At 42.1% G+C, this 15,392-nt stretch overlaps 1 protein-coding gene across 1 annotated transcript in view; it reads right to left on the reverse strand.

Annotated features, from left to right (window-relative positions):
* Positions 1–15,392, reverse strand: part of SRGAP3 (SLIT-ROBO Rho GTPase activating protein 3) — a 291,016-nt gene that overhangs the window by 40,421 nt on the left and 235,203 nt on the right. Inside the window, 3 exon segments of the mRNA XM_042449920.1 lie at positions 734–1,061; positions 1,288–1,437; positions 4,617–4,797. Coding sequence (XP_042305854.1) covers positions 734–1,061; positions 1,288–1,437; positions 4,617–4,797 — 659 coding nt within the window.

Below are 15,392 nucleotides of genomic sequence, written 5' to 3' on the forward strand. Positions count from 1 at the left end.
TTATTGACTGAAACAACATGCTGGCATCTGACTTAACATCTCCAATTGTTTTTCCCCCTCCTGTTTGGTTTGTACACCAACTGCCAACATAGCAGTCTGAAAGCATACAAATGCAAGTAGATAACTATGTACCACTCTGATGGGAAGGTAAACAGAGTTCTGTGCAACCATGCAGGCCACATGATCACAGAATAGTCTCTGACAACAGTGGCTCTTTGGCTTAGTAATGGAGATGAGTACCACTCCCTATGGTGGGACACGACTTGACAACTTTGTCAACAGGGAATACCTTTACCTTTACCTTTTTTGGTTTATAACATCTTTCCTGATGAAGAAGCTCATAGAGCTTCCAAAGCTTGCAACAAGTATACTGTGCATTTTGACTGGCCAATAAACTGTCACTGATGTATTTTTGTTTGACACAGAGTGAGTCACAGTGAATGGTCAGAAAGCTTCAGAACACCCAGATCAACTGCGCATATATATACTGCTGGGCTTGGTTCTTGGTTCACATCCTTTTTAAGCCTCAAGGCTAAGACATTGTAGCAAGTGTATAACCCCCCTCCCATAAACTTCTATTAGTAGCTTTAAAACAATGCTTTGCCAACATACTGTGATTAACAGAATAACTTTGACAAGACAATCTTGATGGCTGAATGAGACTTGAATAAAAACCCTGAATCCTGAAATGTTTGCCATATCTGACATTCACGTAACAGTCATAGGCCCCTACCTCAGCCAGTGCTTCAGCCTCTAGTGATTTCTGATCCCCGAGACTACTGTGCCGGGTTGAGCTACTGGTTGGCCTCATCGGATGCCCATCAGTTAATGTCTTCCTGTCTGGATAATTGATACTGCCAGCACTCCCAAAAGTTGCCATCCTGCGCTTCTCTGGGCTTTCAATCCTGCTCCTGTTCAGAGGTAATATGTGGGGGCTGCTGGGGCAAGCTGCTGCCCGTGGAGGGGTATCTATCCCAGGGCCCATCCCTCTTGGAGGGCTGTGGGTATCCCCTCCATTTCGGCGACGAGGGATCGCAGCTCCATCAGATCTCAACCTCACCCTGTTGAGAGAAAAAAGCAACACGCTTGTGAAATCACACTTTGAAGGAAGACTAGCAAGTGGATATTTCAAGCTTAAGCATAGCACAAATAACACAATCTGGCAAATAACATGACCTGGCATTTCCTGCAACCCATGAAGTTAGGCCTCCTTGCCTGGCACAGAAAAAGGGAAGGAGGGAGGGAGGGGGTCTTCGGCATTGAAATGAGAACAAATCCATTTCCTACCGTCCCATCACTCCCCCAAATCCATAGTCTGGAATATGATCAGTTGGAGATTGGATGTCGTTCTTTGATGAGGCTTTATCATCCAGTAGGGGTCCGCTGCTCGCCTCGCTGTCTGCCTTCTGACTCAGGCTGTCAGAGAAGGCATCATCCCTATGAATAAGAAGAGCCTCTGTCAACTGGAGGAGATACCTGAAGACCTGTTGCTTGAGGGAGAAGCCCTGCCTGAAATTCCATATCTCTGCCTAAATTCAGTGCTGATGGAGGGAGAAACAAGGTGATGTTTGAAGAGAAAGGGTTATCTGTGAAGGAGAACTGAAAGCATATTAGGTCCCATATTGGGAGAAAGTTGGGATATAAATCAAATAAATATAATAATAATAAAATACAGAAAGCAGGCAGCCCTAAAATTTGAGTTTCCACCCTGCTGCCTATTTATCCCTCAACATTACATGGGCTCCTACACACAATGAATACATCTGACAGACACACACAATCTTGTTTCATTGTTCTACACTTTCCCTTCTCTACTTTATTTATTTATTTATTTTTGGTGGGGGAGAAGCCATTTTGCTCCCAACCACATAATCAGTGGAGCAGCTTAGGGAGCTCAATAATGTATGGTGGCCAGGAATTTATAGTTGGACATTTTTTTTCTTTGCCATGGGAATGGCATTGAGTATGCTTTGCTCATTTATAGACTAGAGCAGTCCTACTCAAAGTGGAGGTCCCTGGACTGGTGCTGCTCCCTGAGCTATTGGCTGCCATTCCCAAGTGAGTTTCCAGGAAAGAGAAAAAAAATACAATTGTGGCCAATGTGCACATGTATGGTATTAGTTCTTGGTCTGTGGCCATACAATTCCCACTCCTTATCTAGAAGCAAATCTAAAAGTTTGAATGACCTAGTGGCTACCACCAATATGAACAGAAAGATACTTGAAGACCAGCACATTTGGAAGGAAATATCTTGGCTAACCTGGAATGACACAGACCCTCTGGGAAGTTCTTTCTTAATTGGGAGGGAGGAAAGGTACTCTTCTGTAACCACAAATGACTTTCAAAGTTAAAAAGGGATCAAAGTGGTCTGTTCCAGAGAGCCTCAGTTGATGGCATGGCATAGTACTCTGGAAATGACACAGCCCTTGCTGTCATCAACTGAAAATGTCATCCATGGATACAATCTACACAGTGATTGGGAAGAGTCAGCAGAACTGTTTTAAGGCACAGAACTGTTTTAAGGCACATGATCCCAAGGCAAACCATCACCTGACATTTTATGGGCCAAGACTTGCAGAACTTGTTTCTTTTGATTGCCAACCCCAAGGAATCCCTCCAGTCATAACTATGGAAACCAAAACCTCTGGAACAGGACTCAGCAACTGTGAGAAGCTAGGGGAGCATATCAGCCCTGTAGGAGACCATGGAGGGCTTCACTCTCAGTGCACTCTCTGGCCATTTGAGGCCCAGGAGATGCCTTTCTTCCCCATGCCCTCTAGAGGGCACTCTGGGGCAACAATTTGGGTTCCTGTGGGACCCAGGGGGACATAAAAACGGTCCTAGGGACCCCAGGCGAGCCATGGCCCACACTGTGTTCATCACGACTCTAGAAGAACAGCCTTTCAGCCCTAACTGGCATGAGTCACATTGCTGCCCCATACATGCTCTCCCCATACTTGATCTCTTGCTGCTGGCTATTTGGAAGGGGGAATCAAGAAAGTCTATTGTTTAACCTCTTCTTGGCATCAAGCAGACAAACCTTACCAGCCACACAGCTTCAAGACTGTTAGATTTTTATTGGTATCAGAAATACTAAGGGCTACTTCAATTACCTGCCATTCTAAAGCTATAACATACCAGACAGGATGTGGTACCACAGAACTCCCTTGGAACAAGGAATAAAGCTTGTACAACGTGGCTTGCTTTTTCACTTTTGGGCAGAGAAATCATCTGCTCTCTGTCAATGGATTCTCCTCCCTGTTTTTATCATGTAACTCACAGGTCAGAAACTTCTGAGAGGAAACTAGACAAGCCCTGAACTCAAACAGGGAGATAGCAGGAAGCATCCTTCAGCAGCAAGAAATTTTACCATCATCTGTATGTGGGGGATGGTTAAATATGCACACAGAAAGCTGCATGATATCAGGTTAAGATGATTTTAGTCTCTCATTCCCATTTCCGCCTACTCCAACACCAGCCGCCAGCTGCTATATGAGCTGCTTCTCTTGAAATGCCAGGACTTGAACTTTGCATACACTTCACATTTGTCACCACTGACCTATGGCTCATCACCTAAATCAGGGGTGGCTCTTCAGGTGCTACTGGATTCCAACTCCCATCAGCTCCAGCAGGCATAGCCAATGGCCATGAATGATGCAATCCAACAACTTCTGAAGAACTGCAAGTTCCTGCATCACCACCCATTCTAAATTGACACTGAGTAGGAGAATGGCAAGAGCAGCAGATGAAATTACACAACAGGCAACTTGCTTTCTGGGTGAGATTGGGGGAGGAGGTGTTTCATCAAAAGGTTGCTCAGTTCTTCACATTTTTTACTTTAATATCTAGAAGCAACCCCCCACACACACACTTCCCCACTAACCAGGGTAATGTGTAATAGATCTAGAAAACTATTGCTGCCCAGAAATGGTAAATCCTGTTTATTATTTTCAAAAAATATAATTTTCAACATAATTCAACAGTATAAATAGACAGAAAAAATTCTTTAAGATGATCCAATATGTGTGCTGCCATTAGAAGTGGATGGCATTGGACAATGGAACACTTTGAAAAGCACAGAAGAGTTCCAGATTTATTAGCCAAAATCTAGTACAGTATGTCCTCCAAATGTCCTCCACGACTGAGTGACACACAAAACACCATTCACAGTTAAAGTACTATTTTGTTTTGTTTTCAAGCCACTTTCCATAGCAGACTGCTACACTGATGCTTTTGGATGTGTTGGGCTAGGGCTACAATCTCCATCACCCAAAGTGCCAAGCTGTTGTTGGGGAAATCTGCTGCATACATTTTACAGCAACTCACATTTATACTAGGAACAGACTCATTTGTAAAATGGGTCCTTTTAAACCCACTGAAACAGATTTTGCCATGTTACTTATGCTGCATAGGCCAAATAATCTCACAATTGTTATTAGCCTACCCCCCCCCCCAAGGGATTGTGTATTCTTACACAAGAATATGAATCAACCCTTCATCCAACCCCTAAGAGAAGCATAAGACAATACACCAACTTCCACACACCCCAGGAGTTCATTTCATGCACTTCTTGTACAGGTAAAATATAAGACGCAACCAAAGTTCTTGCTACTTACATGTCCTGTACAACTATGTACTGATGGGGTATGAGTCCATCCACACCATTATGTCTGCCTTCCCACCAGTCTTCAGATGCCCGATGGTACAAGAGGAGAGAGGCTCCTTTCTTGAAAGACAACTCACGTGGGGACCGCCCAATGTAGTCAAACTTGGCAATTGCTTCAATCTGCTCCACCTCTTTACAGCCAGGCAGAAGGTAGGGGGAGAAAAGAAACAGGAAAGCTGCAATCAGAAAAATCGACAGAACATCTTCTCTGCCACAAGCACTTTCCTGAAATGGTATTACAGATTTTATTCTTTTATCCCAAGGATTCTCCTTCCCATGAAGCAAATGTTTGTTGATAGAACTTTGAATAAAAATTAAAAAAACCCTGATCAACATGATAGCAAATTTACACAAGAGAAAGGAGCAGAAATTTTACAAGATATTATTTAACTTCACTTTCCACCCTAATTTTTGGTGAAGATTCCTGTTCTTTTCTATGCTGAGCTAAAGGAGATAATTCTCATTATTGCTATGACAAATCCCAAAGGATGACTACTGTATTAACTTGGAGACTTTAGGACCCGAACAGACAGGCCAAAATAAAGTTGTCTCAGGCCACTTTGGAGGTATGCTGTTTAAATGACACACACATACAGTGCGTTATACGTGGGCGCACTATACACGGCTTTGAGCATATGCTCAAAGCTGCACGGGAGCGCGTGGGGCAGTGCATCCCATTTGGATTACTGGGGCACCCGCCGCGCCGCCGCATGCACGAGCCTCATTCACTTGAATGGGGCTTGAGCATGCACGGTATTTGGCTTATGCGGGGGGAGGAGGTCCGGAACAGATCCCCCGCATAAGCCAAGGGTGCACTGTATTAACAGGCCAGAAGCTGCACCAAAGCTAAGCTCCAGTCCTAAGGACTGGAACGTGGCTTTGGCATGGCTCAGGGATGTAGCCGGGGGGGGGGGGGTTCTTGGGGTCTGGACCCCCCTCTTCCATTAGAAAAATGAATGGTGCGTGCTGCTGAGCTGCCGCGCTCATGCCCCATTATAATGGTGGCACTTAGTTTGGAACCCCCCTTCCTAAAATCCTGGCTACGTGCCTGCATGGCTTCCAGCCTTTTTGGACTCGTGCATCATTTAAACAGCATACCTCCAAAGTGACCCAAAGCAGCTTTATTTTGGCCTGTCTGTTTGGGCCCTTTAGTCATATTTCTGGCTCAGTGTGGACCTACTCTTAATCTAAATAGGGTAGCATAAATCCTATTTGTGCGTGATACTAAACTAGGAACAAGTAACTCCAAGTAAACCTCCAGATGTTGTTGGACTGCAAACTTCCATCATCCCTCATCTCTAGCTATGCTAGCTAGGGCTCATTGGAGTTTCTGCCAGCATCAATGAAGGTCATAAAAGGTTACACTTGACTGTAGTGGTTTAGATGTCTACCAGTTGTGAAGACTGCTAGAAGCAGCACAATGCATTTGGCAAACAGGGCAAGCACTAACCATCTTCTTAGTCCCATCACGCCCCCCCCCCCCACCCCACAAACTCATGGTTTTAAGAATCTTGCTACTTACATGTCTTGTACCACTATGTTCTGATGACTCTGTTTCCTCTGTGTCTGGCAGATGTGTGGGTACACCTGTTCCTTTTTGTTCTTTGTGATCCTCACCTTAACCATCCTTTCCCTATCCATGTAGACAGCAGGCATCATCTCCTCTATTTCAGTATCTTGGTAGAAGTCAGAATGGCCATCATGACCTTGGGTAATGCAAGACATCTACAGTGCTTTAATTCCACTTTAACTACCATGTAATTAAGGGATCTGAGGTTTAGTGAGCAGCATTTTGAATGCTAAGCCAGAGAGCTCCAGTAACTCACTAAACTAAAAATCCCAGAATTCCCTTTAACGGAACCATGAAAGTGGATTCATAGCACTGTATTTGTCTAGTATGAAAGGATTTCAGGGTGAAAGAAAAGCAGATGAAAGCAGGTTGGCTAGAAGTTTTGCTTCTTGGTGTGTCTGTGAAGGTGGTAGTTTGGGGGGGGGGAGGTGCATGAGGAAAGTCCCAGGAGGAGCATCACTGTTTAATTTTCTGCTCCATTTCTTAAACAAATAATCTGGCTTCATAATGTCACCGATTGTATAGAGGAGCCTCTAATCCCACTCCCCTTCCTGGATTGTTTTAAAACAAATTGTTTTATGATTTTTTTTCAACATGTTTTTAATTCCTATTTTTGGGGGGAGGGGGGTTCATTTAACTTTACACCTTGGCAGGGATTTTTTGGGACAACCCCAGCCCTCTTGCTTTCCCCCTTTTTCTCACCCATTTTTCAACCTTATGCATGGTAGTTTTTTCTGGGTTTTTCGGGCTACCTGGCCATGTTCTAGAAGAGTTTATTCTAGAACATGGCCACATAGCCTGAAAAACCCACAAAAAACTATGGATGCCGGCCATGAAAGCCTTCGACTTCACTTATGTATGATGTTTGTGTGAGGATCCAATGAGTCTCCTAACCTATTTTTAATTTTTATACTAAATTCTGATATGGTGTATTCTATGTGATGGGTGGCTAGTGGACAAAAGTGGCTTTGCTTTTCAGTGCTGTGGTGTTAAGCTTCTTTTCATACAAGTTTGTCTTTTTCATGCAATGGGTTTCTGCTGGCAAAAAAAAAAAAAAAAAAAGACTGCTTTTTCAAAGTGTTGTGTCTACCCAGCTCTCACACTATCCCTGGACACAGCATCTTGGTCCATTTACTAGCAAAGCTGGTAAATCATGTGCAGCTGTAAGAGATGGTGGTTGCTGCACACCTTTTCCCCCTATATACAGTACAATCCTTCTGGACAAAGGTAAGACATGACTGCTCTGTCTAATTGTATGCCAAGTAATTTCAATGAACTTAGGGTTCATATGAACAGGAGGGTTCTGAAGGGGTCTTTGTGAAGGAGGAAAATGGGAAAGCAATGGGATTTGATTTGATCTGCCTCTTGTGACCTCCAGCTCCATCTACTTTTAGTTGTCTGGCCCTTCAACCCCATGTTCCTCATGGGCACCAACCGTCATAGAACAGTGTAGATATTCCCATCATTGTACCACTGTTTTATGTGCATTTTTCAAGAACCTTGCAGTTCACCTTGATACACCTTTCAGTTACCAAGCATACAAGAGGGCTCATCACTAATACTTGTACAGTACAATTTTTCCATTCTGTGCAAGTGGATACTTGCATTTCTATAGAAGAATTTGGTGACAAAGAGTGCACAGTCTAAGCCCAAGTGCTATTTGGAGATCCAGAATGACAGAAAATGTTTTTGACAGATCAGGATTTGCACAGGGGTGAACACAGGTTGATGTGATAGACAGGAAGGCAGAGAAACAAGCCAGGTATAATTATCTCCAATTCATTCCATTTGTGCTGAATTAAACCATTTACGGTTTTAAAAAAGGACTCCCCAGTTAACTGATTCCTGAATGGCTTGTGTTTCACCACCTAAGTGTTATACTGAACTGGCTGGGAAAGGTTGAGAAATGACTTCCGTCTGAATATCAGAGGGCTGGCAATTTCCCTTTGCTGAAGATGCCATCCAGTGGGTGGATCCCTGAGGGCAACTGAGGTGCATTGTTTGGGCACCTTGTGGCCAAGTACGTTCTATTTCTGTTTAGGGAAACTGAGTCATACCTTTCTGTTTCCTTTGAGGTCTGGTTTTGTGTTCTTCTGCATGTGGTCTGCTTAACCCTAGTAAACCTTTACACTTAGCAACATCAATTATACATATTACATCCTCCCACAGTCCTTCCCCATCCTTTGCAACAGCTACCTTTTTGTTTATTTTTCACCACCTAATTGTCTTCTGCTTGCATTTGGAAAGTATGTTTAGAGTGGAAGCTACAAAATGAGGGTGGCATGACTTTGTGTGGGGATGGTCAGAAGCAACTCTGATATATGAAATTATAGGGGTTCTTTGCCACGTGTATATATTTTTTTTCTCTGACTGAGAATGGACTGGCTCCAGCTTTGAGACATGACAAAAATATTTATATCAATCATGGATATAATCTCTTTACATGCAGGTTCAGAGTACGTGTAATTTGAACTGACCAGACAAGGAAACATGGGTGAAGCTATGAAACGTGTTCACAGATTCCATTCCACGTAATATTCTATCTCAAGTTTCTACATGGAATCACTTCCATAAGCAGAGACAGCAGGCTTTATTAAGTAGTATTAAGACAGTATAGTTTCATACATCTTTAAATAAAAAAAAAATTCTACTGGTCTATGTTGTTTTAAGTTTATGGTCTTCATACTATAGAAAAAATATCTAATTTTTATGTTACCTTGTGGATTCCACAAAAAGGCAATTGTTTTTAAATTAATTATTTGTATTCTACAGATGTGACATGAACCCAGTCCCAGAGCTGTGCATATTGGTCTCTCAGCTGATGCAAGTAAAAGCTGTCCAAATCCACTTAGTAAAACTCTTTATTAGGTACCTTCACACATCTCATAACCTCTTTGTTGTCACAGCTTGGTAAATTACTTTTTAAAAATCACATTACCCAAATCTCCCAATCAGCATGGCCACTGCCTGTGTTAGCTGCATGGTACAGTGGTTTGAGCATTGCATGACTCTTGGGTACAGGATTCAAATCCTTGCTCAGCCATGGAAACTGACTGGGTGACCTTGGCCAAGTCACACTATCAGAGGAAGACAAAGGCACCTACTGACCAAATCTTGCCAAGCAAACCCCATCATAGGTTCACCTTGTGGCCATCATAAGTCAAAAAGAGGAGGCACATAACAAGAAGATTTCTTAGAAGATTCCACCTAAACATTAGGAAGAATTTCCTGATGATAAGAACTGTTCGACAGTGGGATATACTCCTTCATAATGTGGTGGAGTCTCCTTCTTTGGAGGTGTTTAAATAGAGGCCAGATTACCATCTGTTGGTAGTGCTTTGTGTATTTTTGCATGGCAGGGGGTTGGACTGGATAGCCCTTGTGGTCTCTTCCAACTCTATGATTCTAACAAGACATCCAAACCACTTTGCATTCAAGCCTAGCTCATAATGGGATTCACTTCAAACCAATGAGCTTTCCCTGCCAGTTCACATCCATCCCAGGAAGATGGGGAAATGATGGCAGGGTAAAGCCTGAGAAAGCCTGGAGGTTCCCAAATATACACCTGGATGCTGAGATGTTTACAAGGTATGTCCTATCTCAAGGCATCCCCTTCCAGGTAACACTCCACTCAACTCTTCATAATGTTAAGTTACTATGCAAAATTCCATATGCACTAATTGGACTAGGCCATGGCAGGAAGATATCTGGGCAAGATCCTTTATGATGGACAAAACAAATCGTAAAATTTGAAACAAGTTCAAACATGCTACAATGGGGAACCTTTGCCTACCATGGCACTTTTAGGTACCCTTCTTTGTGTGTGATTCCGAGTGTGAGGCTCAGAGGAAAGAAATCCTCGGCCCCATTCCCACTTACATTTAAACCAGTTTGCAATTCACCTTTACTCCATGTCGGCTTAGACTACACAAAATATATATGGAGTTGTAGGTTCATATCCCAAGGCTATTGCCTCAACAACTTCGACAAAGCAGCAAAGATGTCCAGATATCTCTGTATGTACTTGTTTTCTGTACAATGCATAAAAAGTGAAATGCTTGATCTGCTTAGAGAACTTACTATGTAAGGCCTTATGAGACTACCTACAGGTCAGCTTTTCAATCAACTGACTACAGCTCACTTGACGTGCTCTGCTAAAAAGATCAGTTACAAACAGAAGACAGCTGAGATATCAACCATCTTCCTCCTTTTTATGTTGTCGTACCCTGAGAGTTACTCATATCTATGAGTATATATTCATGATCATAACCATTAAACCTAACTGGGATCTGAACTGAAAATGAGGGACTGCTACAAGTGATAATGTAAAAAATATCTTCATGGCAGGATATCCAGTTCATATAACATAAGTAAAAACTTCCCTGCACCATTCAGAAAGTCGCCGGTAGATGTTGCAAATCATTTCAGTAAAGCAATATGACTTTCCTCAGTTTTCAGTGTTTATTTTAAAAAACTTTATCCAGTGAAACAGATCATTTTAGTAATCCCAAGTCACATTTTGTTGCACAGTTCATTGAGTTTTGATCTACAAAAGTTACTCATAGAGGCATTTTGCAACACTATAATTGTTAAATATGTAAACACTATTTCCATGTTGCAGCTCCTTTTCACTCATAGGTTTTTTTTGGGGGGGGGGTGAGGAAACAGACAAGAAATGGCAGGGACAAAGATTTTTCCCAATGAATCTACTGGAGTTGGCCATTGGGATACCTTTTTGTAACAGCCAATGTGATGTAATGGGACAAAATACATTCCATGCCATTTGTGCCTGAAATATGTTGTAGCTAAATTGGTGTGAGTGCTTGGATCTCAAATAACCCTCCTCCTGCCTTAACAGAGATAAAACTGGAAGAAAGGTGTAACCTGAAATCCTGTCTAGTACTATTTTAATAAAACAGTGAAATGTCTGGTTCATGAAAGTTAAAATATGCAGTTGTTTGGCAGCCAGGGCAAAATTGTGGACTGTGGAAAACAGGGTTCAAGTCCTTGCTCAGCCATAGAAACCCACTAGGAGACCTTGGGCAAGTCACATTCTCTCAGCCTCAGAGGATGGCAAAAACAAACCCTCACTGAACAAATCTTGCTAAGAAAACCCCATGACAGGTTTTTCTTAGGCTTGACATTCAAGATTCCTGGATGAGCTAGACTGGAGACTAAAGACATGGTTATCAACACCAAGTGTCTATACAGATTTCTAAGTTTGCTGTATTCTAGATGGGGTGGGTAGGGAGAGTAAACATGACTCCACATTATTGTTGCTTCACAATGTGATAGGTAGATGGAAGAAGCCAGTTTTCTTCTGGTAGAACCATGGATGGGGAAATGTAGCAGCTCAGTATACCTGGCCATAATTTTTTCTATCTGTTTTGTATTCTGCACTCTGGCAGTGCAATAGGATGAGAATGCATTGCAGAGTGACTCTGAGACTGATCACAGCAATCTGAAGAAGACACTGTGTTACCTGCTGAAAGCTGCTAAGAACTTGAGGACAAATTTTCAACACAGCATTTGTCAAGTGAGAGACAGCATAAGACAGTGGCTGGAGAGTTGAACTATGACTCTAGAGACCAGGGTTTAAATCTCAGCTCAGCCATGGGTGATCTTTAAGGCTAAGACTGTGACTTGCCCAAGATCAAGGAAGGCGAAGACAACCTCACTTTGAACAATTCTTGCCAAGAAAACCTCATGGTAAGTTTTCCTTAGTGTGGCTATAAGTGTGAAACAATTTAAAAGCACACATCAACCACCATTTGGCAAGTACATGCACAACTGAATAGCAATCTCAGGAAATGCTTCAAGGTACAACACAAAGAAGTGATGTATTCTGTTGCAGTGGACATCCAAGGCCAAAAATCTAGAGGTGGCAGGGCAGCAAGTACCTGCTCAAGGTCTAGGAATTACCAAGTGGAAATAATGGTGTCATGAAAGGCAGGGATGGAAATGCTTTATGCAAATTTCCATAAATAATTAACTGCAAAACAACTAGAAGTATCATTTGGATACACTCATGGCCAAAGAAGGATGGAAATGAAAAGACAATGCTAGAAATCTTCAAATGGAACACCAGATAGAAGGTATTTCTTATCAGTCAATCCATGAAACAAACAGTATATATTTAGGGCATGGAACAAGAGGAACTCTATCAATGCCAAGGTGCAGCAAACCCTTAAAATGGTGACATACTGCTATCAGCTAGGATATATCATAAACAACATGAAGCCTTGAAGAGGCTGTGGCACCCATTCTTGGGGCAATGCCACTTCAGAACAGTGATAATCTAAAAATATTTTGAGAACTCAAAAGGTACTCAAGGTATGACAAGAAGAAAAGAAGAGCCAACTCTGGCTGATTAATAAACATGCATACTATCCTTGTTGCACAGCTTCAAAAGCAGTACACACTTAGAACATGTCTAACCATTGATGGCAGGTGGTTCAGTTCAAAGTAAATGCTTACATGGCACCATGTGATGAGTAAACCAGGAAAGTATGACATACAAGTGTGGGATTGTTGTAATAAAAACATCAGATTTGCATGGACAGGCATCTTGTACACCATGGGAAACCCAGCTTAGTTAAATAGTGTGGTGAGAACATTGGTTAAACCATATTTCAACTCTGAACAAAATGTGATGGGGGAATAATTTTTTACTCTACAAGCCTAGGTCTGGCAAAAGATGTGTTAACCAAGGATCCAACAGACTTCAGCACAATTTGATAAGAGGCCATATATTCCCCTGTCCAGACCCTACTGTTCATTCTGCAATAGGGCACTGAAAAAGCAAACAAGCGGATGGTGTATCATGTGGAGAATCTGTTTGCAAGGACCATGTAGCATCAAAATTACATGCCTCAGTTGTCTGTAAGGTGATTGGTATAAAGCCTGGCCCTTCATTGGCCCTCTCAGCAAACACTACTTTTTTTAAAAAAAATTTGAGTAGAAAAATGTCCTAGGATACCATTAACATCAGGCCCTCCCACAGAAAAATAAGCATGGCTAGAATTCGGTTACAGATAATAATTAATAATAATAATTTGTTTTATTTATATACCGCTATTTCAAAGATCATAGCGGTGAACAGCAAGTAAGCGAATTAGCAAGTAAGCTAATTTGCCCCCAACAGTCTGGGTACTCATTTTAGCGACCTCGGAAGGATGCAAGCCTGAGTGGAGCTTGGGCCCTTTTGCTGGTCTTGAACTCACAACCTTGTGGTTTTGAGTGAATGGCTGCAGTACAGGCATTTAACCACTGCGCCACCAGATATTCACATTTGGAAATGTTACTTATGCATGTAAATGTACTTTTTCACTTCCCTCTTGGCTTACTGTAAAGCCCCAAAGCTGCCTCACATGGGCATTTTATGATTCACAGCAAGCAGGCAGGACTGGAGAAGCATTTGGCAAAATCCCCCCCCCCAACAACCAGATGCACAATGATAATAGAATTGCTAAGACTTCTGGAGGACCCTCATGGATGTCAGAACTGATTCATCACTGTGCGTCTGGTTATGGGGAGGGAGTAGAGTGAGACCTTCTCTGGTCCTGCCTGCTCACCATGAAGCACAGATGAGAATGGCTGTATGAAGCAGCTTTTGGCCTTTAAAGTAGGTTGGAGGGGTATATGGGTCACCATAGTGTTGGTCCGCATTAGGATATTTACGCTATGCTGAGGGGATGTTGAATTGAGGCCAACAACTGTTCTCCTCCACAATCTATGATTGGTTCTTACTGGCGGAGACCAAATCAGGTTTTGTTATATGAATTTGAAGCAGCAGTAATATTATTGTTAAGACACCCAAATGTGTTGGTTAGATTATTTTTATAAAAAAAACTAGGGCAAACGGTCCGTCATTCATCCAAAAGTACAAGCATGTACTTTCCCAGCCCCAATTGTTTAGCTATCGTGCAATAGCCTTGATTCTGCACCTTACAAGCATTTCTGTGGACATGGGGCATTTTTACACCCTCCAACACATTTGAATTTCCACAGGATTAGAAAATATCCCAAATATCTCAGTGTAGATTTTTTTGTTTGTTTTAATCTTCCTCAATGAGGGTTAACAGCAGCTTCCCAGAACACCAATTCCGAGAGCCAAAATCAAACCTTAATTGTAAAAATGTAGTTTGGATGTATCATGTTTTCATTAGCACAATGGCACTTCCTGGAGTATATCTGTATTTTTTTTTAAAAAAACAAAACAGCACGTAACAATAAACAGAATCTAATGTTTGGACAGTAATTAAATAATTTGCAAAGCAATGTGGTAACAATAGTCTGCCAGGCTAGAAACAGAATATTATCTCAAAAAGAGTTGAACAATACCTAACTTTCCATGGGGATGTGTGTATACATCTCTCTTTCTCTCCCTGTGTGTATGTGTGCAAGCATGCGTGCACGCACACACACACACAGACTTTTATCCCACTGATGCCTCCAATTAAACAGAATAAATTCTAGCAAAGTCAGTTCACCAGATGAGGTGAAAATGTACTGAGTATAATTGCTAAGAGTGAGACCCATCTTTCAAATCACCTTCAGGTCTCTCTCAGTTTTCAATTGAAAATGGCGAAAGAAAGAAAGAAAGAAAGAAAGAAAGAAAGAAAGAAAGAAAGAATCATAAACTAGGAGTCTATCAGTGGCAACTGCCTATTCACCACAATAAATTAAATATACCCTCTAATGCTGGGAGCAATCTGAATGTGATTTCTGGATGGTGGAAACAAAAATTCGAGTGCACTCACAGAATCATCTTTCTTATATGAGCTTCTAGTTCACCCCTATTTAAACCAGAATACTGCACTCATCAGACCATGATGCAGCATAGGAATTTACATGTACCTTTGTCCACAGAGGTAGAAAGCCACTCTAGGAACAAAATGTAGCAACCTATTTTTCTCTTCTGGTAAAATGATACTGGGGAAGGTCTCCCATCCTATGTTAGCCTTCCCTACTCCGGGTCCCTCCAGATGTCTTAGGCTCCCAGATATCATTAGAGGGGTGTGGGGCATGCAGATCACACTAGGTGACATCTCAGAGTGAGGTGTCTATCTTCCAGTGTGGATTGTACTACTGTGTCTCTCCACTGATAGACCAGGACTCCCAAAGACTGAAGGTCCTGGGAAGGACAGTCTACCC

The sequence above is a fragment of the Sceloporus undulatus genome, chromosome 2 (genome assembly GCF_019175285.1).
Source record: "Sceloporus undulatus isolate JIND9_A2432 ecotype Alabama chromosome 2, SceUnd_v1.1, whole genome shotgun sequence".
NCBI classification, from domain to species: domain Eukaryota; kingdom Metazoa; phylum Chordata; class Lepidosauria; order Squamata; family Phrynosomatidae; genus Sceloporus; species Sceloporus undulatus.